The 27,822-nt window shown below is 43.5% G+C and overlaps 2 protein-coding genes across 3 annotated transcripts in view; one reads left to right on the top strand and one right to left on the bottom strand.

Annotated features, from left to right (window-relative positions):
- The window catches only part of CDK6 (cyclin dependent kinase 6), a 190,317-nt gene that overhangs the window by 59,055 nt on the left and 103,440 nt on the right, over positions 1-27,822 (bottom strand). Inside the window, exon 5 of one of the 2 annotated variants that reach the window (XM_054020459.1) lies at positions 11,558-12,073. The exons of the other annotated variant lie outside the window; for it this stretch is intronic. Within the exon in view, the coding sequence (XP_053876434.1) occupies positions 11,774-12,073 (300 nt within the window). The 3' untranslated portion in view covers positions 11,558-11,773. Of the gene's footprint in view, positions 1-11,557; positions 12,074-27,822 lie in introns of those variants that run through there. 2 annotated transcript variants of the gene reach the window in all.
- On the top strand, positions 11,394-13,052 carry LOC128832825 (uncharacterized). Its single transcript, XM_054020460.1, has 2 exons — positions 11,394-11,565; positions 12,561-13,052. Exons 1-2 carry the CDS (start codon positions 11,394-11,396, stop codon positions 13,034-13,036), a joined length of 648 nt encoding a protein of 215 aa, XP_053876435.1. The 3' UTR covers positions 13,037-13,052.

Raw genomic sequence — 27,822 nt, 5'->3', positions numbered from 1 at the left:
TCTAAACATATTTAAGGATAAACTAATAATTTCATTTTTTGATGAAAATTTACTTCTGTGGGCTTTGAATCAGGCCCTAGTTGAAGACAAAGGGATTCTTTGCAATTACTTAAATGGGCTTTGGATCAGTCATGAGGGAGGGAAACATCTGTAGAGAATACATGAGATGTGATAGCAGATACATTTTTATAAGGATCTATCAGCCACATACAGTAAAAGGAAGACTGCACTACATCTTCAGGTTTTGCATTCTGGTAACTAGAATTCATTCCACATTTAGAACAAACTTTTTTTGAGGTCTATGGGCAAGAGTATCCATTTATTTAATAATTTGGGACACAACACAAAATGGAAATGCAATGTTAAAACTTGTTTCCCATAAAAAAAATCCCTCAGTGTGTGGGAAATTAATCTTGTGTCCTAACCAAGAGCTAAAACTTTCTACAGAGCTAAGGTACAATGGGTATGGAATGAATGTTATGAAATATTGTATGAATATCCTCTCCATGAAGACAAACTTTGTGATAAATTTTATTTACACTGATTCCTGTAATTTCTTTTTCCTACCAAATAACTTCTGCCAGGTGGTTTGATGATCATGGAAAACAACAACAGGTAAAAGGAATAGCAGTGAAAAGTGTCTATCCCCAATCTAAAAGGTGAGGAAGTAAGAATGACAAGTCAGTGGAAGACATGGATAATCCAGTTTATAAAGTTACTGCTAAATCAAAAATTTTGGATTATTTGCAACAGAGGTCCACTCTGTAGTCAAAGGCTTTTTATGACACAGTATTCCCTGAATTGTTACTGACACTAGATTTACATTAATCTGGGGCAACCTGCCTGAACCTGTGATGGATTATGGACTTGGATTACTAATAGGGGTGACACTGAATCAAAGATAGAAGCCAGTACCTTGATTATAATTGTACATGAATTTATGACAGAAACTGAATAATATGAAGAACAGATAAATGGGTCTTTCCTTTCGTATCCATTAGCTATAATTCTTGCTTCACTGAGGGGAAGGTGTAATTGCATGTTTTCCCTCAGTATCTTTAAATATATATGAGGGTCAATTATAGTATAATTAGGCAGGCCAAAAAAGAATTTGAAGAGCAACTAGCCAAAGACTCAAAAACTAACCAATTTTTTTTAAGTACATCAGAAGCAGGAAGCCTGCCAAACAGTCAATGGGGCCATTGGACAATCGAGGTGCTAAAAGAGCATTCAAGGAAGGCAAGGCCATTGCAGAGAAGATAAATGAATTATTTGCATTCGTCTTCACCACAGAAGATGTGAGGGAGATTCCTACACCTGAGCCATTCTTTTTTGGAGACAAATCTGAGGAATTGTTCCAGATTGAGGTGTCAATAGAGGAGGCTGTCAAATAAATTGATCAGTTAAATAGTAATAAGTTATCAGGAGCAGACAGTATTCACCCAAGAGTTCTGAAGGAACTCAAATGTGAAACTGCAGAACTACTAATAGTGATATGTAACCTATCATTGAAATCAGCTTCTGTACTAGATGACTGGAGGATAATTAATGTGATGCCAATTTTTAAAAAAGGCTCCAGAGGCGATGCTAGCAATTAGAGATCGGTAAGCCTAATTTCAGTATTAGGCAAATTGGTTGAAACTATAGTAAAGAACATAATTATCAGATTCATAGATGAACATGATTTGTTGGGGGAAGAGTCAACATGGCTTTTGTAAAGAGAAATCATGCCTCACCAATCTATTAAAATTCTTTGAATGGGGGTCAACAAACATGTGTACAAGGGTGATCCAGTGAATATGTACTTAGACTTTCAGAAAGCCTTTGACAAGGTCCCTCACCAAAGGCTCATAAGCAAAGTAAGCAATCATGGGATAAGATGGAAGGTCCTCTCATGGACTGGTAACTGGTTAAAAGATAGGAAACAAAGTGTAGGGGAATAAGTGGTCAATTTTCAGAATGGATAGAAGTAAATAGTGGTGTCCCCGAGGGGTCTGAACTGGGACCAATGCTGTTCAACATATTAATAAATGATCTGGAAAAAGGGGTAAACAGAAAGGTGGCAAAGACAATGCAAAATTACTCAAGATAGTTAAGTCCAAAGCAGACTGCGAGGAGTTACAAAGGGATCTCACAAAATTGGGTGACTGGGCAACAAAATGGCAGATGAAATTCAATGTTGATAAATGCAAAGTCATCCACATTGGAAAACATAATCCCAAATATACATACAAAATGATGTGGTCTAAATTAGTTGTTCCCACACAAGAAAGAGATCTTGGAGTCATTGTAGATAGTTCTCTGAAAACATCCGCTCAATGTGCAGCGGCAGTCAAAAACGCTAACAATGTTAGGAGCCATTAGGAAAGGGATAGAAAAGACAGAAAATATCATAATGCCACTATATAAATGCATAGTCCGCCCACATCTTGAATATAGTGTGCAGATCTCGTCGCCCCATCTCAAAAATGATACATTAGAATTGAAAAAGGTACAGAGAAGGGCTACAAAAGTGATTCAGGGTATGGAAAAGCTTCCGTATGAGGAGAGATTAAAACAAAGGGGACTTTTTATCTTAGAAAAGAGACGACTAAGAGGGGATATGATAGAGGTCTATAAAATCTTGACTGTTGTAGAGAAAGTGAATAAGGAAATATTATTTATTCCTTCTCCTAGTTCTTATGTTATATGGTCACCCAATGAAATTAATAGATAGCAGGTTTAAAACAAACAAAAGGAAGTATTTCTTCATACAACACAGTCAACCAGTGGAACTCGTTGCCAAGGATGTTCTGAAGGCCAAAACTATAACTGGGTTAAAAAAAGAACTAGATAAGTTCATGGAGGATAGGTCCATCAATAGCTATTATCCAGTCTGGTCAGGGATGCAACATCATGTTCTGAGTGTCCCTAGCCTCTGTGTGCCGGAAGTTGGGAGTGGACAACAGTGGATGGATCACTCACTGATTGCCTGTTCTGTTCATTCCCTCTGAAGCACCTGGCACTGGCCACTGTCCGAAGACAGGATTCTGGGCTAGATGGACCATTGGTCTGACCCAGTATGGCCATTCTTGTGTTCTTATGTAGTTATGTCTGTATGTCTTTGTAAAGATGGAGGTCAATGAAAGCATTAAATGTCTTCTCAATCTCCTTTGAGACTTTAGAGATGCTGATATTTTTCACAGTTATCCATTTTACAGGTCCCTTAAGGACTAATTTAATTCATAAAGAGTTTCATTTAATACTAGCAAAATTCTTCTTCTGTGTCTTCTCCTTTTGTGATTCTGGCTACAATGTTTTTAATGAACCACACCTGTGCCTTTTTCCCCCCAACTTGCCATGAGGCATTCTAGCTCATTTCCCTATTCAAACCATGGGCAGAGCACGAACTGCTGGCTAGGGAAGGCTAGCCCCCAGCCCCGCTCCTTCTCACCGAGGCCCTGCCCCTTTTGCGCACCCCCTACCAGAGCCCAGAGACCCCACCGCCACCAGTTCCTGCCCCAGGCAAGGCCCCCAGCTCCGAAGCACAGGGAGGGTGGACGACACAGCCACAACCCCCCAGCCTTAGAGCGCCGGGAGCGTGGGCAGCGTGGCTGCAGCCCCGGAACACTGTGAGGGCAGGCAGCATGGCCCCCACCCCCCGTTCCAGATTGCCAGGAGGACAGGCAGCATGGCTCCTGTCCCCCCAAGTCTCGGAGCACCAGGAGGGCAGGTGGCAAAGCCCCAGCCTTGGAGCGCTGGGAAGGCAGGCGGCACGGCCGCAGCCTCAGAGTGCTGGGAGGGTGGGCGGCGTGGCCCCAGCGCCACCGAAGCTCCGGAGCACTGTAAGAGTGGGCAGTGCGGCCGCAGCCGTGGAGCGCTGGCGGCACAGCCCCAGCCCAAGCCAGGGCCACCATGCATGGGGACTGAAGTCATGCTGAGTGGGAAGCAGGAGGAGTCCTGGGGCGGAGCATGGGCGGGGCCACACCTGGCTGTTGGGGGAGGAATAGCCTCCCCCCAGCCTATGATACCTGTCACCCATGATTGAAACATTTCTGTTTCATGAAAGAATCTGTAAGATAACTTTTATAGACACATAAGATCTCTAATGTGGCTCTAAGACTAAATTATTTAGCTCAATTCTTGCTCATAGGATTTTCACATTATCTCTGGCCTGAGGCATCTTTTTTAGCTCTATTTTCTTCTGTACAAAGAATGAGATTATACAGCCATCTCAATATTGGCTTCATGGTTTCCCATAATAACTAAAAAGCAACTCCAGTGTTATTCTCAACTGTTCAGTTGGATTTACAGTGGAACATGGTTGAAACTTTACTACGGATCTCCTACTGAGCGGTTTCATATTCAGGATGATTTTTAATGACCTGTAACTCAAAAACAGCTTTACCAATTTTCTTCAGACTTTGCAGAAAATTTCTCCATGAGTAACCATGACAATTTTCAGGACAAATCAATTTTACTAGATGGAGTTATAGGTTGCTAAAAGTAAGGCTTGACATGGAACCTGGCTTCAATCTTAACTATCCTCTCTGTGCATTATGCATGTTTCTTGCCTTTTAGGAGGGCTCTCCTGAAGCTCCACTGAAACAAATAAAAATGGGTGCGTGCTCTGACAACACAGTATTACCTAATTTGATGAAAATATGGTATTAAGGAATCATTTAAGAAGCAAGAATTAATCTGCTCATGTGTCAGCACCTGCACTATGGAAGTAAATAAAAGTCTTTATGTACTGAGTGATTTCTCTATACTTCCCCTCATCTTCTGCCAAATCTTTATTGAGTACTCTAGGTTTATTAAGAAAGAGGGGGCTCTCTTGGCTGAGAGTCTGTCTAATCTAATCTCTTGATTAATCTCACATGATTAATGAAGAATTAGAGGAGGCTAGTGTAATTAATGCAAATCAACAAGGGTTTTGGAAAATAGATCCTGTCAAATGAAACTGATATCTTTTTCTGACGAGATTAGCAGTTTGGTTGATAAAGGTAATAGTGTTGCCATAATATACTTAGACTTTGCTAAGGCATTTGACTTGGTACTGCACAACATTTTGATTAAAAACTAAAATGACATAAAATTAATATGGCACACATTAAGTGGATTAAAAACTGGCTAACTGATAGGTCTCTACATATACTTTTAAATGGGGAATTGTCATCAATCAGGCGTGTTTCCAGTATGGTCCCGCAAGGATCGGGTTCTTTGCCCTATGCTATTTAACATCATCATCAATGACCTGAAAGAAAACATAAAATTATCAGTGATAAAGTTTGCAGATGACACAAAAACTGGGGGAGTGGTTCTGATTCAGAGCAAGTGTACAGTATGTGTTTTAATATGGCTAATTTATACATCTAGGAACAAAGAATATATGCCATACTTACATGATAGGGCAACCCTAACCCAAGAAGCAGTGACTCTTAAAAAGATGAGGGGGTCATGGTGGATAATCAGCTGAACAGATCTCCCAGCATGATGCTGTGGCTATAAGAGTGAATATGATCCTGGGATGCATAAATAGGGGAATCTCGAGAAGGAGTAGAGACGCTATTTTACCTCTGTGTTTGGCACTGATGTGACCACTAATGGGATACTGTGTCCAGTTCTGGTGCCCGCAATTCAAGAAGGATGCTGGCAAATTGGAAAGGGTTCAGAGAAGAGCCATGAGAATGTTGAAAGGATTAGAAAACATGCCTTATAATCATAGACTCAAAGAGTTCAATGGGGAGGGATAGCTCAGTGGCTTGAGCATTGGCCTGCTAAACCCAGGGTTGTGAGTTCAATCCTTGAGGGGGCCATTTAAGGATCTAGGGCAAAAATTTGTCTGGAGATTGGTCCTGCTTGAGTAGGGGGTTGGACTAGATGACCTCCTGAGGTCCCTTCCAACCCTGATATTCTATGATTTGGCTTGGCAAAGAGAAGGTTAAGGGGTGACTTGATCACTGTCTATAATACCAACATGGAGTATTTAAATATTTAATAATGGGCTCTTCAATCTAACAGAGGAAGGTATAACACGATCCAATGGTTGGAAGTTGAAGCTAGACAAATTCAGATTGGAAATTACAGAAAATGCGGAATTGGCAGAGGAGCTTAATGACTTATTTTGGTTTTCACCAAGAAGGTTGGTGGTGATTGGACATTTAACATAGTGAATACCAGTGAAAATGAGGTAGGATCAGAAAAGGCTAAAATAGGGAAAGAACAAGTTAAAAATTACTTAGACAAATTAGATGTCCTCAAGTCAACAGGGCCTGATGAAATGCATCCTAGAATACTCAAGGAGCTGACTGAGGAGATATCTGAGCCATTACCGATTATCTTTGAAAAGTCATGGAAGACTGGAGAGATTCCAGAAGACTGGAAAAGGGCAAATATAGTGCCAATCTATAAAAAGGGAAATATGGACAACCTGGGGAATTACAGACCAGTCAGCTTAACTTCTGTACCCGGAAAGATAATGGAGCAAATAATTAAGCAATCAATTTGCAAATATCTAGAAGATAATAAGGTGATAAGTGAAAGTCAGCATGGATTTGTCAAAAAAAAAAAAAAAAATCATGTTAAACCAACCTGATAGCTTTCTTTGACAGGGTAACAAGCCTTGTGGATGGGGGGCGGGAGGGAAGAGTGATAGACATGGTATATCTTGACTTTAGTAAATCTTTTGATACTGTCTCGCATAACCTTCTCATAAACAAACTAGGGAAATGCAACCTAGATGGAGCTACTATAAGGTGGGTACAAAACTGGTTGGAAAACTGTTCCCAGAGAGTAGTTATCAGTGGTTCACAGTCATGCTGGAAGGACATAATGAGTGGGGTCCCGCAGGGGGATCAGTTCTGGGTCCAGTTCTGTTCAATATCTTCATCAATGGTTTAGATAATGGCATAGAGAGTACACTTATAAAGTCTGCGGACGATACCAAGCCGGGGGCGGCGGGGGGTGCAAGTGCTTTGGAAGATAGGATTAAAATTCAAAATGATCTGGACAAACTGGAGAAATGGTCTGAAGTAAATAGGATGAAATTCAATAAGGACAAGTGCAAAGTACTCCACTTAAGAAGGAACAATCAGTTGCACACATACAAAATGGGAAATGTCTGCCTAGGAAGGAATACTGTGAAAAGGCAGCTGGGGGTTATAGTGGATCGCAAGCTAAATATGAGTCAACAGTGTAACGCTGTTGCAAAAAAAGCGAACATCATTCTGGGATGTATTAACAGGAGTATTGTAAGCAAGACACGAGAAGTAAATCTTCCGCTCTACTCTGCACTGATTAGGCCTCAACTGGAGTAGTGTGTCCAGTTCTGGGCGCCACATTTCAGGAAGGATTTGGACAAATTGGAGAGAATCCAGAGAAGAGCGACAAAAATGATTAGTGGTCTAGAAAACATGACCTATGAGGAAAGATTGAAAAAACTGGGTTTGTTTAGTCTGGAAAAGAAAAGACTGAGAGGGGACATGATACCAGTTTTCAAGTACGTAAAGGTTGTTACAAGGAGGAGGGAGAAACACTGTTCCTCTTAACCTCTGAGGATAGGACAAGAAGCAATGGGCTTAAATTGCAGCAACGGAGGTTTGGGTTGGACATTAGGAAAAACTTCCTGTCAGGCTCGTTAAGCACTGGAATAAATTGCCTAGGGAGATCATGGAATCTCTATCATTGGAGATTTTTAAGAACAGGTTAGACAAACACCTGTCAGGGATGGTCTACATAATACTTAGTCCTGCCATGAGTGCAGGGGACTGGATTAGATGACCTCTTGAGGTCCCTTACAGTCTTATGATTCTATAAATCGCCTGTTCTTCAAGAGGTTAATATATCTCAGTACATGTGTCTGATGGCATAGTACACAGAAATGGTAATTTCAATGATATTTTCACTTGTGTTTCATGTTTGGATGTCAGTTTAATTAACTGATTTTGTGAAGTGATACAGGGTTGTTTTTGTTATTATTACATAATTATTATTTTATTGGTCAAACCAACAGGAAAAAAATCACTTAAATAAAAAAAAAGAGAACTCCAGACCACATATACAACTCACTATAAAGTTCCTATTTCAATGTGTTCTCTTCTTTTTGATGTTAAGATATTTGTGCTTTGGAAATAAAGAAACAAACCTCAAAAACTACTGAAAGATAATGTGAGAATAAAGGAGACATTCATTTGCTTTGATGGTTTACACACAAAATTAATCAGAATTTTGTGTTTTATTTCTAGGAAGAACCACCTTACCTAGTATGATGATGTTGATGTAGAATATTTCTAGGTACATCCGTTGTGTGTGTGTGTGTGTGTGTGTGTGTGTGTGTGTGTGTGTGTGTGTGTGTGTGTGTGTGTGTAAATACAAACGGAAGACACTTTACCTAGCCATAGTGGCTTTCACCTCAAGAGTCTTCTGTGGATTAGACACTTGTCTGTAACTGCTACTAGAAAAGAAAACTAGCTCTGAATAGGAGGTAATGCTTTAACCATTGGTTAGAATTCAGTGCTTACCTCAAAACTCATACAAAGAAATTGCTTTCTATTTAGCACATTTCAAAGAATTCTTTTGAATTATATACGGATATTATAAGCAGAGTGCCTAGCAACTTTGTTTCTGAGTCACTGAATGAAACTTTACTTGCATAGTGGTCTATCTTTATACAATAATAAAGATCTTGAAACAGCATCTAAAATAGGAGATGTGGCAATAGTGCCTAATCCAAAACCCATGGAATCCAATGGGACTACTCCCAATGATTTCCATAGTAAATGGGAATTGAGAGTGCTCGTCCCTTAGCAAGGCAGTCAGCATCTCCATACTGAAGTCACAGTGTGTTAGAGACAGGCCAGTCCTCGCTTACAGACAGCCCCCCAACCTGAAGCAAACACTCACCAGCAACCACACACCACACAACAAAAACGCTAATCCAGGAACCTATCCTTGCAACAAAGCCCGTTGCCAACTCTGTCCACATATCTATTCAGGGGACACCATCATAGGACCTAATCACATCAGGCACACTATCAGAGGCTCGTTCACCTGCACATCTACCAATGTGATATATGCCATCATGTGCCAGCAATGCCCCTCTGCCATGTACATTGGCCAAACCAGACAGTCTCTACGCAAAAGAATAAATGGACACGAATCAGAAGTCAAGAATTATAACATTCAAAAACCAGTCGGAGAATACTGCAACCTCCCTGGTCACTCAATTACAGAACTCAAAATCGCAATACTCCAACAAAAAAACGTCAAAAACAGACTCCAACGAGAAACTGCAGAATTGGAATTAATTTGTAAACTGGACACCATTAAATTAGGCTTGAATAAAGACTGGGTGTGGATGGGTCATTACACAAAGTAAAACCTATTTCCCCATGCTAATTTTTTCCTCCTACTGTTACTCACACCTTCTTGTTAACTGTTGGACATGGGCATCCTGATTATCATTACAAAAGTTTTTTTCTCCTGCTGATAATATCCCACCTTAATTGATTACTCTCATTATAGTTAGTATGGCAACACCCTTTTTTTTCATGTCCTCTGTGTATATATATATCTTCCTACTGTATTTTCCACTGCATGCATCCGATGAAGTGGGTTTTAGCCCACGAAAGCTCATGCTCAGATAAATTTGTTAGTCTCTAAGGTGCCACAAGTACTCCTTGTTCTTTTTGCAGATAAAATAATGACATTGACAGAGATGTGCTCTATAATGATAACAGTCATCATTTATTTCTGTTTTTCAAGAAATCAAGCCAAATGTTTCACCACCAAAAGTTTATCTAACATTAAAACATTAATACAGGGCTACAAGCTTACAAGAAAACAAACACCTTAATTCTCTTACATTATTCTAAACAAATACGGGTTATAAGAAAGAATAGAATTCTAGACTATTAGACTGAAAGGAAATACTCAGTAGGTAGTAGCTCGATACAGTACCTTGGAATACATGTATTCGTCCAGATCCCCAGCTGGAATAAATCAACATGGCTCCATTGAAATCAATCACAAATTTACACCAGCTAAGGATGTGGCCCATGATTTTAAAAGACATAGCACCTGTTCCAGCTGCTTTGTCTGCTCTGACAGCACAAAGCAGCCATAAAATTGACTCACATCCAGTCCCCTGACTATTCCCATCAAATGGTGTAGAGTTGCTATAGGGACTCCTACACTACCCTTTCCCAGTCTCTGGGAGAAAGGGAGCATAGTAGGGACATCCCTATGGCTGGAACACCCTTGGAGCCATAAGTAGCTCTTAGACCAGTGACCAGACCATGACCAGCTCCAGGATCAAGGGTGTGTAAAAGTGGCTTAAAGCCATCTTTGTGTCCCACCCATTCTGGTCTTGCACTGAGTCCCTCCTAGCCAGACTGGAGGATCTAGGCCATAGCATTTATATTTCGGCTTTGTAATGGACCCCATCATTAACAGAAACCTCAGACTCTGATAATAAAAAAAATTCTTCCCACTTCTTGAGGTGCTGTGTCTTATTTAGGTTCTTAAAAGAGCAAACAAAACCAAAGAAAAAACCTAAGGCCACCATACACCTCTCCGGTCCTGGTTCCCACTACTGCTTTGACAGTCTCTAAGGCCTGGTCTACACTAGGCGTTTATGTCGAAGTTAGCGCCGTTACATCGAATTAACCCTGCACCCGTCCACACCGCGAAGGTATTTAGTTCGATATAGAGGTCTCTTTAATTCGACTTCTGTACTCCTCCCCGACGAGGGGAGTAGCGCTAAATTCGACATGGCCATGTCGAATTAGGCTAGGTGTGGATGGAAATCGACGCTAATAGCTCCGGGAGCTATCCCACAGTGCACCACTCTGTTGACGCTCTGGACAGCAGTACGAGCTCGGATGCTCTGAACAGCCACACAGGAAAAGCCCCGGGAAAATTTGAATTTGAATTCCTTTTCCTGTCTGGCCAGTTTGAATCTCATTTCCTGTCTGGACATTGTGGCGAGCTCAGCAGCACTGGCAATGATGCAGAGCTCTCCAGCAGTGATGGCCGTGCAATCTCAGAATAGAAAGAGGGCCCCAGCATGGACTGATCGGGAAGTCTTGGATCTCATCGCTGTGTGGGGCGATGAGTCCGTGCTTTCCGAGCTGCGCTCCAAGAAACGGAATGCAAAGATCTACGAGAAGATCTCTAAAGACATGTCAGAGAGAGGATACAGCCGGGATGCAACGCAGTGCCGCGTGAAAATCAAGGAGCTGAGACAAGGCTACCAGAAGACCAAAGAGGCAAACGGACGCTCCGGATCCCATCCCCAGACATCCCGTTTCTACGAGGCACTGCATTCCATCCTAGGTGCGGCCGCCACCACTACCCCACCAGTGAGGGTGGACTCTGAGGATGGGATATTGTCCACGGCCGGATCCTCGGACATGTTAGCGGACGGGGAAGATGAGGAAGGAGAAGAGGTGGACGAGGCAGTCGACAGCACTCACAACGCTGATTTCCCCGACAGCCAGGATCTCTTCATCACCCTTACAGAGATCCCCTACCAACCGTCCCCAGCCGTTACCCCGGACACAGAATCTGGGGAAGGATCAGCCAGTAAGTGTTGTAAACATCTAAACATTTATTTTTAACAGAACAGGAATATTAACAATTAAAAAAATGGGTTTCTCATGATTAGTTTGCCCTAGGCGCTTAACAGTTCAGTCATGGGCAGTGCAACTATTGAAAAAAAAATCTAGCAATGTCCAGTTTTGCATGATTGTCCTGCCCAAGCCGCTCTACTGTTTAGTCACTGCTACAGCAGCTAGAGTAAAATGCGGTCTATATGTCCGGGGATGGAGCAGAAATCCTCCTGTGACATCTCGAGGAAGCTCTCCTGGAGGTAATTGGAAATCCGTTGCATTAGGTTCCTGGGGAGAGCGGCCTTATTGGGTCCTCCGTAGTACGACACGTTGCCGCGCCACGAGACAAGCAAGTACTCGGGAATCATTGCTCTGCACAGCAGGGCGGCATACGGCCCTGGTCTTTGGAGGCTTTCCCGGAGCATTCTCTCTTTCTCGCTGTCAGAGATCCTCATGAGGGTGATGTCGCTCATGGTGACCTGCTTTGAATGAGGTAGGGGAATGTTAGTGTTGGGACTGCTTTACCGTTCCTTTACAGAACTGTAACCGCTGGTTTGCAGCCACGCGGTGGAGGCGGGAGAGGGGCAGCCGAAAGGGATCGTTCCCGGGGACAGCCGCGAGGGTGTGGGACAGGAGCAGAGTTCCTGCTTGCCGGATTGCTGGCAGCAGGGACCGACATTGATTTCAATGTGAAATGAGGCCATTGCTAATATTAAAGTTTTAAGCTGCCACGAGTCTACGGCTTACCATGTCTGCCTGCAACAGAAATTCTGTTGTCCTGACACGCTTCTCAAATGTGCTGTGCAAGACCCCAGGCACTGAATGCGAAGGCCGAGAATTCGACCTTGTGCTGAGTGCGCATGTGATAGGTGCTGTGCATGGTCTTGTTCACAAAGAAAGACTATGTTCTTTGTTCACAACTACATTTATCTTTCTGAGGAATTCACTCCCTTTTTCCCATTCCCACAGCCCCATCTGCGACTGTCTCACAACCTAGCCTGGCATCACACTCCCAGAGGCTAGCGAGGATTAGGCATAGGAAGAAGAGGACACGGGAGGACATGTTCTCAGAGCTTATGGCCTGCTCCCGAGCCCAGGCAGCACAGCAGACCCAGTGGCGGGAGAACTTGTCCCAAATGCAGCAAGCAAACATGGATCGGGAGGAGAGGTGGCGGCAGGAAGACCAGCAGGCGACTCAAACCCTGCTTGGACTACTGAGGGAGCAAACGGACACGCTCCGGCGCCTTGTGGATGTTCTGCAGGAACGGAGGCAGGAGGACAGAGCCCCGCTGCAGTCCATCTCTAACCGCCCTCCCCCGCCACCAAGTCCCATACCCCCCTCACCCAAAGTGCACAGAAGGAGAGGCGGCAGAGTCCACGCAAACTCTCACTCCACCCCTGCAGAGAGCTCTAGTAGCAGAAGGCTCTCATTCCCCAAAATTTGACAAGTTCTTTCCTTCCCGCCTGATACAAGCCCCCGTCCAAGTTTCACCTCCCAGTTCCATGTGTAGTTGATAATAAAAAATATGTTTCTGTTAACTAATGTTTCCATCATGTTCTTTTGGAGGAGGGGGGGAAAGGGGGATGGTAATTGGACAGGACAATCACCTTTGGCAGGGTACATAGGCGGGGGCAGGTACAGCAGCAGGGCACATACACAGTGCAGTGACTAGTTGCCCTGGTCAGTCTGGGAGGTGGTTTTCATGTTCTGTAGTGGGGGGTGGGTTGCTCTGTGACTTTGTGGCGGGGGAGGGCAGTTACAGATCTTAAGCGGCGGTCCTTATGCAGGATCACAGAGCCACACAGCAGGAGATCTGTAACCGTCCTCCCCCTGCCACAAAGTCACATAGCCCCCCCATACACACAGTCCCGATCAGGAGGGGTGACAGGCTCCGTTGAAAGAACCAGCCCACCACAGCGGAGCCTGTCAATCCTTGAGTTTAGAAGCTTTCTTTGCGTCACTACACTACACCCGCTCCGCACCACAATCCGCGTCCCAGTTTTAAAAAATTCCCGCGAAAACAGTAGTAAAGAAAACTGTGTTCATTAACAAAGTAGAACTGATTTTATTTCGAAACGTGTGTTGGAAGGGGGGGAGAAGGGGGTATGTAACTGGAGAGGATAGTCAACATTAACTGGGTAAAGAAACGGGGGCAGGTTCGGCTTCTCTGTACACAAACTTTACAGTCACAGGTTACCCTGCTCACTCAGGAACCTAGCTTTCAAAGCCTCCCGGATGCACAGCGCGTCCCGCTGGTCTCTTCTAATCGCCCGGCTGTCTGGCTGTGCGTAATCAGAAGCCAGGCTATTTTCCTCAACCTCCCACCCCGCCATAAAGGTCTCCCCCTTGCTCTCACAGAGATTGTGGAGCACACAGCAAGCTGCTATAACAATGGGGATATTGGTTTCGCTGAGATCACAGCGAGTCAGCAAGCTTCTCCATCTCCCCTTGAGACGGCCAAAAGCACACTCCACCACCATTCTGCACTTGCTCAGCCGGTAGTTGAAGAGTTCTTTTTCACTGTCCAGGGCGCCAGTATAGGGCTTCATGAGCCAGGGCATTAGCGGGTAGGCTGGGTCCCCGAGGATGACTATAGGCATCTCCACATCCCCAACAGTTATTTTGTGGTCCGGGAAGTAAATACCTTGCTGCAGCCGTCTAAACAGACCAGAGTTCCTGAAAACACGAGCGTCATGAACCTTGCCCGGCCATCCGACGTAGATGTTGGTAAAACGTCCCCTGTGGTCCACCAGTGCTTGCAGCACCATGGAAAAGTAGCCCTTTCTGTTAATGTACTGGCTGGCCTGGTGGTCCGGTGCCAGGATAGGGATGTGAGTTCCATCTATGGCCCCACCGCAGTTTGGGAATCCCATCGCTGCGAAGCCATCTATGATCGCCTCCACGTTTCCCAGGGTCACTACCTTTGGCAGCAGTACATCAACGATTGCCTTGGCTACTTGCATCACAACAACCCCCACAGTAGATTTGCCCACCCCAAACTGGTTCGCGACTGACCGGTAGCTGTCTGGCGTTGCAAGCTTCCAGAGGGCTATGGCCACTCGCTTCTGGACAGTCAGGGCTACTCGCATCCCGGTGTCATTGCGCTTCAGGGCAGGGGACAGCAACTCACAAAGTTCCAGGAAAGTTCCCTTCCGCATGCGAAAGTTTCGCAGCCACTGGGATTCATCCCAGACCTGCAGCACTATGCGGTCCCACCACTCAGTGCTTGTTTCCCGTGCCCAGAATCGCCGTTCCACGGCATCAACATGACCCACTGCGACCGTGATGTCCTCGGCGCTGGGTCCCCTGCTTTCTGAGAGGTCTGTGCTACTCTCAGACTTCAGGCCATCACCGCGGTGACGTAGCCTCCTCGCCTGACTTATCTGCATCTGCCTCAGGGAAAGGTGTATGATAAGCTGCGAGGCGTTGAGAGCGGCCACAACTGCAGCGATGGTCGCAGTGTGCTCCATGCTCGCAGTGCTGTGGCGTCCGCGCTGTCACTGACTAGAAAAGTGCGCGAACTGATTTCCCGCCGGCGCTCTCAGGGAGGGAGGGCGGGAGTGATGGACGGATGACGACAGTTACCCAAAAGCACCCTGGACACATTTTTTTTACCCAGAAGGCATTTGCGGCTCCACCCAGAATTCCAATGGGCAGCGGGGACTCCGGGAACTGTGGGATAGCTGCCCACAGTGCACAGCTTCCAATGTCGACGCTTTCCCCGTTAGTGTGGACTCACAAAGTCGAATTACTGTCCTTAGTGTGGACACACACGTTCAACTTTGCAATATCGATTCCAAAAATTCGATTTAAGTAAAATCGAACTACTCTCGTAGTGTAGACAAGGCCTAACAGTAGCAAATTATGCACAAAGAAACAGTGTCCCAAGGCAAAATGGACTCACCCCACACAGCTCTGTCTGGGCTAGAGGTCATGCTATGGGCTCCATGGCTGATGCCAGGCAATTCCCCGGCAATGACAGCAGGTTAAGCAGTTCCTGGTAGGGGTTGAAAAATCCAGGGCAAAGTAGGGAAATTCATAGCATTTGTCACAATCCTCCCACCTGCTCAGTTTTCATACAAACGGGGCATTTTGCAACAAACTATAGAGTTGGTCAAAAAAATAGAGACAGAAGGAAGGGGGAGGAGGCATTCAGAACAAAAAATATTGTAGAATTAAAAAAAAAATTGTTGAAATTTCCAGACTTGCAAAATGTTTCTAACCACCTGCAATACATCCTAACTGGCTGGAACTTCTTTGCAAACAAACCCAGTTGTTTAACCCATTCAGTAGTAGAAGCAGGGGTAGCCAGGTTTCTGATCCTAGGGCCAACACAAAGTGAATTCTAATGTGAAGAAATATTTCAAAAAGAACTATAAGATCACTGTGGGTGAAATTAGAACAAATTTAGATGGAATATAAACATTAGAATTTGGCATGTAAAAATGTTATCTTTAAAAAGGAATAATCTAGAAAACCTTATGTCAAATATAAAGACTCTCATTGACTATCTTTGGACCAGCATTTTATTGTGAAAATGAAAAATGTATATTGTATGCACATTTTTGTTAGAAAACTGAATGGATGGATGTCCTTTTTGTCAAAGCAAAGGATTACAGCTTGGTATTCTAAATAAAAGGAAATAAGCTGGTGAAAATTTTATCCAGGAGATATGTTTTTAGTTATTATTTTAATTAAGATACATAGTTATGAAATAATCCTGTGTTTAGAGCTAATGACTAGGAACTTTTTAACAGGCAAGAGATACAAATGTTCTTTAAAATACACCTATTTGATGAAAAAGGGCCAGAATTTCAAACTTAGATATGGTATTGGGTGTCTCATGTGCACGTGCAATTAAAAGAAACGTGTGTACAAACTGGCTAACTGTGCATTTAAATGTGCCTAATTATGTATTTGATTATGCATTTACCTGATCTGTACTCAAAAACATGGTAACAGTGCTCTCAAGTGCATGCCTAACTAATGCAAATGTGCTCACAACTGCATGCCTAACTAATCTGAAAATTTTAGGCAAAATGTTTCTGAGCTCTAAATTAAAAGTCTAATTTAGACTTGAGTAACCATTGACATATCTACAATTAAGAATTCATCTAGATAGATCATACACCTGAAGTGGGTTAATATTCAGAAGGAACCTGAAATTTGATTAGTGAAAGGTAAATTTTCAGCCATGGTCATTCATAAATCCCCTTTTTGTCACCACTTGGAGCTCTATTCACACTCAAGTTCCACTAGCTTCTTGTTAATGGAAACTCTCTGGGCTCTTTGTGGTAAAAAGTCTGCCTAGAAGGGATCTCACAGTCAGGCTGAGGTTACTGAGGGGGTCTGGAGAAAGTCAGCACAGCCTCCAAAGCAATCATTGCTGGCTGGATAGGAGGAATTTAATTGTCAAGCCAGCCTGGGGGAGGGCAGATTCAGCACATCCCTGAGAACCCTTTGCAGATGGTGCTCTTATGGAGCAATAGCTGAGAGTTAAACCTGTTCTACTACAACAACACCGCAAAGGGGGCCTGGTGTGACAGACCTGGCAGCCCTCTTTGCAGCAGTGGCTCCCTGGGATGCAGCTGCCTCACTACTTCAGAAGGGTGCAAATTTCAACTCCCTCATCCTTGGGTGAATCAAGCCGTTTAAACTACTACAACCCCATAATTCACAGAACAGGACTATAAACACTGGAAACCCGCTGTAAAGCTGAAGTTAAAACCAGCAGATTCTATTTAAAACCTAATGGGCACAACGCTGCATCACGAAGGGGAGCATAACATGAACTGTTGGAGATGTGGCAGTCAAACAGCAGACCTTACACTTACATTAAGGAAGTAAAACTTCCTGAAATATCCTTTTTCTTACAAATAATACAATCAAATATGTTATTTTCACATTAAGTGAATAACAGAAATAAACTACAAAGATATAACATGTAAATATGTACAAATATACACACATAGTACAAACTGTAGGAAGTAAATTGGTTGTTTCAGTCCAGTCAGAGTATGAGTGCCAGCAGCCCAAAAACCATCATCACAATTGGCACAAGCTAGTACCCATGCTCACAGTTTGAGCAGAGAAGCCCAGGATTTAATGGATGAGGAGATGAACTACCCCCTCCGCTCCAGAGGGGGGACCTCTAGAAGTGGGTTGAAGCCTACTGACCCGGGGCCTTGTGCTATACCTGTTCTGTGGAGACACTGACAACCTCTCTCCCCTGTGCTCTCAATATGGCACTTTTCACAAAACCCAAGTCACAAAACACACAAGATTGTTCAAGTACCTAATAGAAAACTCAGTTGTAAATAGCAGAAGATTCTCTATGTTGATATGAAGAATTTGAAAATTTAGCAGAATATAACAATTTTAAGGAAAGTCAGATTTTTGGCCTCAGCTATTTCACAGTGTAACTTTAAAGTTTATATGTATTACTTTTTGGTACTGTTTTAATGAAATCAGATCCCTCAAGAAATTAACTGACCCCCGAGCATGCTCTAATAAATTTGTTAGTCTCTAAGGTGCCACAAGTACTCCTGTTCTTTTTGCGGATACAGACTAACACGGCTGCTACTCTGAAAACTGTGGCTAACTTACTCTATTAGCCTGATGGTAAGGGTCAGTCTAGACCTCTGAAGAATCCAATCCAAAATCGTTACACTTTTATGCCCTATGAAGATACTTTTTTTTTTTTTTACAGTTGCCTTTTGTATGTAAAGCTTCTTACTCAAAAGCTATAAAACACCTTCTCTGAGTTTAAGGGATACTAGTTTAAGAGACAGTACAAACAAGAATGTTCAAGGTAATAAGTACTTTCATGTTACTAGTTCTCATGTTGGAGGGTAGTGGATCAGGCTAAAGGACAGGGAGATAAGAACAACATCACTAGTTACTAACGAATGGCAGATAAAAGAGCTCTTCTGGGTTCTGATTAAGTGACAGCATTCTACACATTCCTCTGAGTTGAGAAAGTTTGCCTGAGAACAGCAGCTATGTTACACGTGAAGTACCACTAAACAAGCATATCTCTATGTTTTCAAATTCCAGAATGAGAACAGGTTCACCCCCGCCCCCGCACTTCATCTGAACAGGAACACTCTCTTTGGACATGCCAAAATAACTTGCTCTGTTTCAGTCTCCATTAAAAAGTATAAATGTATATGCTGCAAGCACAGAGAAGTTTTGTAGGACTCCATGGCTGTGAGCCAATGTTTACAATCCCCTGGGTGGGAAATGCAAGGCGAAAGGCTCTTGATGGCAGGCTTTAGAAGTCTTTGCTGTTGCCGCCAATGACCTTCTGCCTCCGTTTTCAAAGTAGCTCCCTTGTTAACCCCTTGGATACTGTGTGTGTAGGAGTCTACAAAGGAAATACCTTTCCTTTGAATCCAAACTCCCTTTCCAGGCGTCAGATGGACAAACTCTGATTCAGTAGCAGCTCAAGAACAGAGGGCTAATATGTGCTCCAAACCTAATATCAGAGCCATGGCAATGTGAAGTATTTTCAGCAGTCACTGAAGCTGAATTTAATCGTGCTCTGTGGGCTAAAAAGTGAAAGTTTCTAGTTTCAGGCAATGGACTGGAGCTTACAGGCTCAGGGGTTGTGAAACACGAGCACAGTGAGTCTCCAGGAGACAAGGAAGCTTCCAATTTAGGCAGAAATGCTTTCCTCTGGCTAGCCAATGAGTAGTGATGGTGTTGTTAGCAGCAATCCCTTCTCCTGGGGTCTCCTCGCTAGAGGAATGACATGCTGAACTACCACCAGCGCATCAGAGAGTTACTAAAAGGGGGCACTCAGTATAGAATTGAGATCCAAACCTTCAGAGGGTTTTGCCTCTCTCTGGCCTGAGACCAGAGAGGGTGTCACCTTCTGCACTCTGTAGTTTCTCTTGTTGCCTCTGTGTATCCCCCTTGCACCTACTCTCCAGAAAAAGTCTTTTTTTAAAAAAATGTCTTTTAATATATTCCTTATCTGAAACAGGAAAATAAATCAGATTGAAATTAATACCTAAGAGCTGGTCTAAATGGTCTAATGGACTTCAGCATGAAAGCTAAGAACTTCTGAATTCTAGTGCCAGTTCTACCACTGATTTACTGTCTGGCCTTTGGCAAATCTTTTAAACTCTCTCTTTCCCGCCCCCCTCTAAAACACTGATAATAAAAGGTGGAGGATTGTCTGTGTTGCCTTCTCCCCAAAGGTGAGTGCCCAGAAGTAAATCCTCCATGCAAAGATCTCCTTGCTTGCTCCCGTGTCAACCAAAGGAATGGAAGTCTCAGGTCCATTCATGGCATTAGGATGCACGCAAGGAATGAAAAATCCCCAAGAGTGTGGACTGTGAATGGAAATCCTTTATAAGGGGCATTCTCACAGCAGTTGCAGCCAGGCAGGCCTTGGTAGCATGGTTCCACAGGAGCTGCAATAGTGAGGAACAGGTGCAAGGGGAGAGAGATTGAGTGTCTGTGGATATAGCCCTGGGATTTGCATAGATCCCCGGAGATCCATCGGCCTGTGGGACTGGTCCCGCAGTCTATACCATGCAGGGGGAGGGGCCAATCCCCAAATGGGATGAAGTGGAGGAATCCCCATGTGGTGATCCTCATGAAGATTTCCTCCCCCTGAACTCCCTTCTGTGAGTGTTTTTGTGGGAAGTGGGAGATCCCCTACTGACCTTCCTCACAGTGGTGCTTTGTGGGTTAATTAGTTATCTTGTCTTTAGAACACTTTGAAGATGTAAGGCTCCATGTATAACCTTAAAAACTTGCCAACTGCTTTAGATAAATAATGATTCCTTAATATCTTCAGCATTCCTTAGGTATTCTCTATGTAAGTATGTACAGGAAATACTGCAAATCTAGAGGTAATCTCGCCTATTTATCTGGGGTAAAAAATGGCACAGTTTAAAGGATTATTAGACATGCAGACTAATGGCCTTATACCGTATAGGGCCACACCTGTAATTCCCATCATAGGTACCGTCATTATGAGTTGCTGGGCATGCTTGAAGGGACAGAGTCAGCCCAAATTTAGCCCCAAATTAGTTTCTGTAAAATCAAACTTTTACAAAATCTAGGTCCAATAGATTTTTTTCTCATCAATTTTTATTTTAAATCCCAAAATTAAAGCATTTTTAAACAACAAATAAATACTATTCTGCAGGATTTGCAATCAAAACACTGCAGCCTTTTGTCAGTGCAGGTGAATGTGAAACTGACTTGAAATTGAATAGAAATAAAACTGGCTAATCTATTATCATTGTCTAACCGAGAGAATACAAAAAGCAAACAGATAGCATAACTAGTGAAAAAATAAACCGGATTTTTAAATCGTTTCAATTTCAATAATCTACTAAAGTGTTATAAGTAACAAAAGCAGGGACATTTGGGGTTTCTTTTAAATATAAAATTGTTAGTGTAACAATCTCCCTTGAAAGTGATTATAGTAAAGACTTACAGTATTTTTACAAAATATAATTCTGGGACATAATCCCATGGTTGAATACCTCTGAAGACATTTCTTAGCAATCTATGATTCCTAGCATTAAGTCTGGGAATGGCGATGTTCAACAGGTAGTTTAGTACCCAGGAATGCCACGTAAATGTAGCTCACATGTGTGGTACAAATGTAATCTTATTAATAATCAATTACACCTAAAGCAATTTTGCAATAGATTGCTGTCAGTTCCTATAATCAGCAATTTGTAATCAATTACTTCTTTTCAAAGTAATTTTGAAAGTCCTGACTATCTGGCCAGCAACAGAGCACAGCCATGGGAAATGAAACCTGGCTGGTTATCCAATTGATCAGTTTTCAAGTACTATATTATATTTCCCTTCAGAAAAAGAGGAAATTGCAATTGAAAGTATTTTTTTAAATTAAAAATACTATTATGTTCCTAAGTACAGGCCTGATGCTACACTTTGTTGAAGTCATGGTACTTACTATCATGGGGTCTAATACTGCAAACCCATACCACCAGTCAATGGACCTAATTCTTATTTACACTAAAGCCCTTTTACATCATGCTGGCAGCCTCAAGTGGGCCAAAAGTGTGTGCAAATTACATTGATAGCCACCTAAGGCCCCACTACACTTCCAGAATAGTAGAGCACCTCAGTGAAAATGAGAATCAGGCCCAATGCATCTACATCCTTACTACATGTGGTAGTAAGGATGTGCAGGACAGATTCATGCATGGGAAAATCCTATAGTAAATCACATTCTATTCTACATCCTGGATTTCATAAAAGCCTGTGGGAAAGGCCTGGGGAGAGCTCTGCAGACCTGAAGAGAGATGCATGGCCCCTTCATGTCGTGTGCTCTGCAGCAATCAGCAGCCCTAGGTCAAGGGCTGGCAGTAAGAGGTATTGCATGTGTCTATATTATAGATGGGGCTGGTAGCTGCCTATTATTAAGGTTGTGTCACACTTCTCATTCTAAGATCTTGCTTTTAGTTGCTTATAACTTTCCCAAACTTTAACCAATTAGGCTGAAATTTTTATATGCCAGGTGTCTGCCCCCAGTTGATTTTTTATTATTTTTGTTGGGGAAAACTTCAACCAAAGTGGTTCAGCCATTTCCAAGAATGATGCTAGAGCAAAATACATTTTGCTGATGTTGAAAAATTCTGGTGACCTTTTCTTTGGAAATCTCTATTGCCCCATGCTTTGGAGCAGGGACTTGAAATTTGGACTTTACGTCAGCGATACGCCTTTTGCCATCCTGTTAAAATGTGCCCAAATTCGGCTAAGTTACAAGACTTTGAAAAGTTGCAGTTAGCACATAAACTCTAGCAAGTCTCTACAGAGTAAGAGCTAAAAGTCTCTGAGGTTCCTTCCTCACTGAGCATGCTCCAGTCAGGGGCTGCAAAGGGCTCAGCAGGACTTTCCCTGCAACTGAAGCTGTGGACCAGGGGTCTCAAACTCCTGGCCTGCGGGCCATCCGCGGCCTGCGAGCCTCCCCAATGTGGCTCGCAGGGCTCCAGCAGTTTTGGGGCCGGATTTCTCCGTTAGTCCCACCTGCCACCCCCGGACGCTCCCCCCTCAGGGGCCCCAGCAGTGCAGCGGAGCTGAGCAGCGTCTGCCTGCTCACTCCAGTAGTTGCCGGCCCCACCCTGTGGACCAGGGGTGGGGTGGGGTTTGGCTGTGCCTCTGCGTGCTGCCCCCGCCCTGAGTGCCCCTGGGGCCAATGGGATGCTGCAGGGGCAGTGCCTGGGGGCAGAAGCGCACAGGGGCCCTCCGGCCCACCCCGCCTTGGAGCCCCAGATAAATGCCGCCCCCCGCCCCCACCCCCTCCCCACATACCCCCTCCTGCCCCCAAACTTCCTCCCAGAGCCTGTGCCCCATCCCCACATCCCCCAAACGCCCTCCCAGAGCCTGCACCCCCTCCCCACACACACCCCAGCCCCCAAACTCCATCCCAGCGCCTGCACCCCAGACCCCCCCCACCCAAACTCCCTCCCAGAGCCCAACCTCTCACCTCTTCTGCACCCAAACTCCATCCCAGCGCCTGCACCCCAGACCTCCTCCCCCACCCAAACTCCATCCCAGAGTCTTAGGCAGGTGGGGAGGGGGGCGAGTTTTTTGGGAGGTGCAGTTTTTTGGGGGGGAGGCAGGTTCTGAGCGGCATGAGTGACATTGGCCCACTGGGAGGATTTGGGGACTGGCACTGGCCCTAAGGTAAATTGAGTTTGAGATCCCTGCTATGGACTGTGCCAGGTCCAAGCACTGAAAATGAAAGCAGGGGACCTGTCTCTTCTGTGCTCCCCTTGTCTCTTCTTGCTGACACCTAGGAAGTGTGGAGGACAAAGCTGCCTGATTTGAATACAGAGGGTGGTGAAGAGAAAGGACAGGGACGTGTTGGTGGGGATGTGGCAGAGGGGGTCAAATTTTGGTTGGGAGAAATGGGTAGAAGAGTCTGTGCTCACGGGAGCACACTCCCCTCCAGAGCCTGGAATGGGACACAAGATTTTCTCAGTCTCACCTTTCTTCTGCTGTCAGCAAATAGCTGCAAAACTTACTGGGAAAGTGTCCCATTCCACTCTGCTTCTACAGATGGAGTGCTTGAGGGAAGGTAAGATAGTCTAGTTCGCTAGTGCTGGTCCACATAAAGACAGACAACTTACTGTGGTTCTCAGTTACTCTGTTAGCTCAAGTGGCAGAGGTCTGTGCTGTGGATCTAAAGGTTCCAGCCCTGCTGATTTCCCATGTGGGTGTTGACATAATGGAATTTGTTTTTCCAGTTTTATTAAAAACCTAAGAAATTACACACACAAAAACTATACTAAACGAAAATTACTAAAGTTGCAAAGCCAAGCACCCAAAAGTCCGGAACTGCCAGAATAAAGGTTCCCTGTGTAACTTTAATTCTTCCCCCTTCTGCGTATGCATAATGAGACAGTCTTTAGTTCCAGATCACATACTGTTTTGTTTTTTGTTTTTTACAGGATTCCCGCCTCATGCAGTGCATAGGGGTGTTTCCTAACTTTTGAATGCTTGACTTTGTATCCTTAATAATGATATTTTAACATCGTTTTTGTGTGTATAATATATAAAATATGTATGCTTTTAGCTGCTAAATTTGTTAGATTTCAATCTCCAGCAGCTCGTAAATTATTATAACCAAACACTGGAATGGAAACCTCTACATTTTATAGCTAACGAAAAGAATAAAATAACATTAAAAAACACTTTTGCCAGCAGGGCCAGGCTGCCCTGTGGCTATTATGGACCATTAGCCAGGGGAGTGAAGCAAGTGTCCATCCCAAGAAGTGGGGTTATAATATTCTGTAACGCTATAAACACCGTCAATAACAGCAAACCCCTCCCAGTTAATGACAATGGAGATCTTAAATTGCAAACACAAATCAGACCCATTGCTTGGTGCCGTACATACAATTTTCTAAACGTCCTGCACACGCCATCCAGAGCAACCTTCATTATGTTTTTCTTGTTCTACGGATTATCTAATAGCAGTCTTCAAGATTATTTTACCTTCCCTCAAGCGCTCTATCTGTAGAAGTAGCAACATCAAACTTAGCCTGTTATTTTTAATCTTCTTTGCTGGGGGCTAATACTTGCAAAATCACTCCCATACTGCATGTACGAAATCAGGAGTTTAAAACTGTCTTATTTTAAAAGGAGCTAATAACGTAATTGTTACACTGATGAATAAGAGCAAAAGGCCTTATCAAACTGGGCTGTTTGTGCCACCTCCTATTTTTACCCCAAGTGTTAGTGTTGGGTCATGGGCTTTTCTCTACACAAGATAACTGTAAGTACTCTCATTTCATTGATGAGTTAAAAAAGACAGCATTCTCTGCTACTGAGGGCCTCCTAACTGCAGCTGTTGCTGTAATGGCTTGCACTAACTCTAATTTTTCCTTTCTCAAAATTGAACAGATATAATTTAAAATGTAAAAAGAGACAATACTCTAGCATCTCACAAGAAAAAATACTGCGTATACTAAAGACAGCATTTTATTTCTGGCAACAAAATCATTAGATTCAAGCAGGAACAACTGAACTGCTCCATACACAGTATATAGTTAAAACTGCACAACTGAAGCCAAAATATGCACAGCTAAAAGGAATGTTACAGGGGGGCCTCTCTTGGTGAACAAAGCAGGCTCAGTTTGGCTCTTTTTCCCTAGCGCTACCACATCCGCACATCGTTAGTTGGAAAATTCCAGATATATGCTGTAATTTTTTGTGCTTTTTTTTTTTTTTCCAGTACACTTGAGGCTTTAGTGTCCGGATGCCATTCTCCCCTCCCGCCCCCCTTATCTGTCCCTGTTAGTTTGGGTCTTTGCCAGCTGTGGTCAACAATTAATACAGCAGAAGAAAAATACAGTACACTCCCTGGCAACTGGCACAGTCTCACAGGAAATACCAAATAAAAACTTGATTATGTATTGTTTAACTGTTTTGTTTGCCTGTAGGCCACCCTGTTGTTGGTGTAATTTGGAAAAGCATGCTCCGTCTGGATGAGCTGTGCGCAGGCTCATTGTTCCCAGAATCTGTCACGCAATCACTGCTTCAGCCTGTGGCCCTCTACAGAAAGGAGCAGAGGCATGGCAGCCCTTCAGCCTGGATTCCTTTTTGTTAGACAATTGGTGACCAAATGTAATAATAGAAAAGTAACCTTTTAATATTCATGTCATTTATTTACTTTCCCTGTAATTAGAAAACCTCACGTGAAAAGAAGTGGAAGGGGGAAAAAAGCCCCCCTCCTTTTCTTTCCCTTTGCTTTCGAGGATCAGGAAGGTGCATGGAGCATCATTATACCTGGGTGCCGACATCTCTGACTGTTGGGAACTACCAGCAGTGTTGGTTTTTATTAACTGATATGTGAAAGCGATTTTGAGTTATAATAGAACTGTAAGATTAAACTTCTTTTCATCTACATGCAGTTACTGCATCGGCTTCCTCATATGAATCAATGGATTAATCCACTGACACAGAGCCATTCCTTCAAATTTCCAAACACAATAGGCTCCTTCTAGTTTAAGCTCCCTTTCAAGTTAAAGTCAGCCCGTGTGACTCAAAATACCACATGCACTAGACCTTTGCCAATACAGCCCACAGCCTCAGGTGTACATTCAACTCATTGCCACTTCTGGGTTCCCTGATAATAGCAATGGCACACAATGCTCTTTTGTCCCCTGAGTTTGGACAGGAGACTTCCATTTCTCCTTGCAGAGGCTGAACTTATTGTAGTGATTCACATCTTTCTCACACCCAAGACAGAGTGCACTGCCTTTGAGGAGCACTGAAAGCTTCAGCTAGTGTAGAACATAGGGTGACCAGATGTCCCAATTTTATAGGGACAGTCCCGATTTTGGGGTCTTTTTCTTCTATAGGCTCCTATTACCCCCCCACCCCGTCCCGATTTTTCACATTTGCTGTCTGGTCACCATAGCAGAACACAACAGCTTGCCCCCTACGTGGGTCACTCTAAGCACATTGCACTGGTGCCCTGGGGTATGCAGTGGCCATATCTTCACTTCTGGGTGCAATTTAAGGTGCTGATTATGGTTTTATAAGTCTTGAATGGGACTGAGCTAAGTGAGAAATTGCCTCTCTCCATAGTCGCTGAGTTAAGCTCTTGCTGTCTGATTCTGATCTTGGTTTTAATGGGAGAGGAAGACATTCAGCAACTTCCAGGCAATGCTTAGCATCTCAAAGGATTCGGCTAAAGACACAGCCCAAGTATCACAAGTATGACGTAATGGTTCCAATAGCAAATGAACTGTGCTCTCTCTTTTATGTTATTATATGGCTATATGATCATGTAAAATCTGCAAGTGATCAAAATCAATGTTAGATGGGCCAGTGGTTTCGATTTTTTCATGCACCAAACAATCTTGTGAATGGAAAGAACCACAGAGACTTTTTGTTTGGGGCCATTTGAGAATCCAGCTTGTGCAGCAAGTCCGGATGGGTTAGACATGGGCAGGGCTTAAAGCTTCCCAAATGCCTTTCAGCTAGTTTTAAAAAATGGTTTATGTTTAGCTGGAATGATTCCCTGAGTGGCACACCCTGAGCAGAGAGCAGAACACAAGTATGTCATTTGTGACATTAATTGCAAATCCCAGGTATAATATTTTACATATTCACTGGGAAAGAATCTCAGCTATGTGGTAGATTAAACAGCTTGAACATATTAAATGTGTGTATGTGTGTTTGAGTGAGACATATTATATATAATATTTGGGCATTTCTGCCCAAAAGGGAAAATGGAAATTTGAAGAAAAAGTAAACTGAAAGGACTCCTTGGCCTGTGCAGCTCCAAAGAGAAGAGTCATTACAAAAATTATGGGTCATTGCATTCAGTATGAGCCTCATTCTCCCTCCACTCATCTCTAGCAATGACTGTCCCTTCCCTCTCATGCCCTCTCAGTTTCTCGTTGGCTGTGCTATCTTACCCCCTCATCCACTTTTCCCTGCTCTCTTTTCTCTCTCAATTTGCAGTACGTAGAATACTAGAAATGTGTGTGTCCCTTTAAATGTGCCGTAATTATAGAAGTCAGAGAAGTTAAGGAGTTGTAGGACGAGGATTCAGAGAGGGAAGCAGTAAGGTGTGTGTGTGTGTTAACCAGAGCCATTGTCTAAAATAAAAGAAAGTAATAATATACTGCTGGGGTGTGCTACTATTAAATAAGAAGGAACAGAAAACTCTGTCCAGCTCCTCCCACAATCCCAAGAGCTTTCCTCGATCCCAGAATT

This window comes from Malaclemys terrapin, chromosome 2 (assembly GCF_027887155.1).
Source record: "Malaclemys terrapin pileata isolate rMalTer1 chromosome 2, rMalTer1.hap1, whole genome shotgun sequence".
NCBI classification, from domain to species: Eukaryota; Metazoa; Chordata; order Testudines; family Emydidae; genus Malaclemys; species Malaclemys terrapin.
The sequence above is the reverse complement of the archived record's forward strand: the minus strand, read 5'-3'. Positions and strand labels throughout refer to the sequence as shown.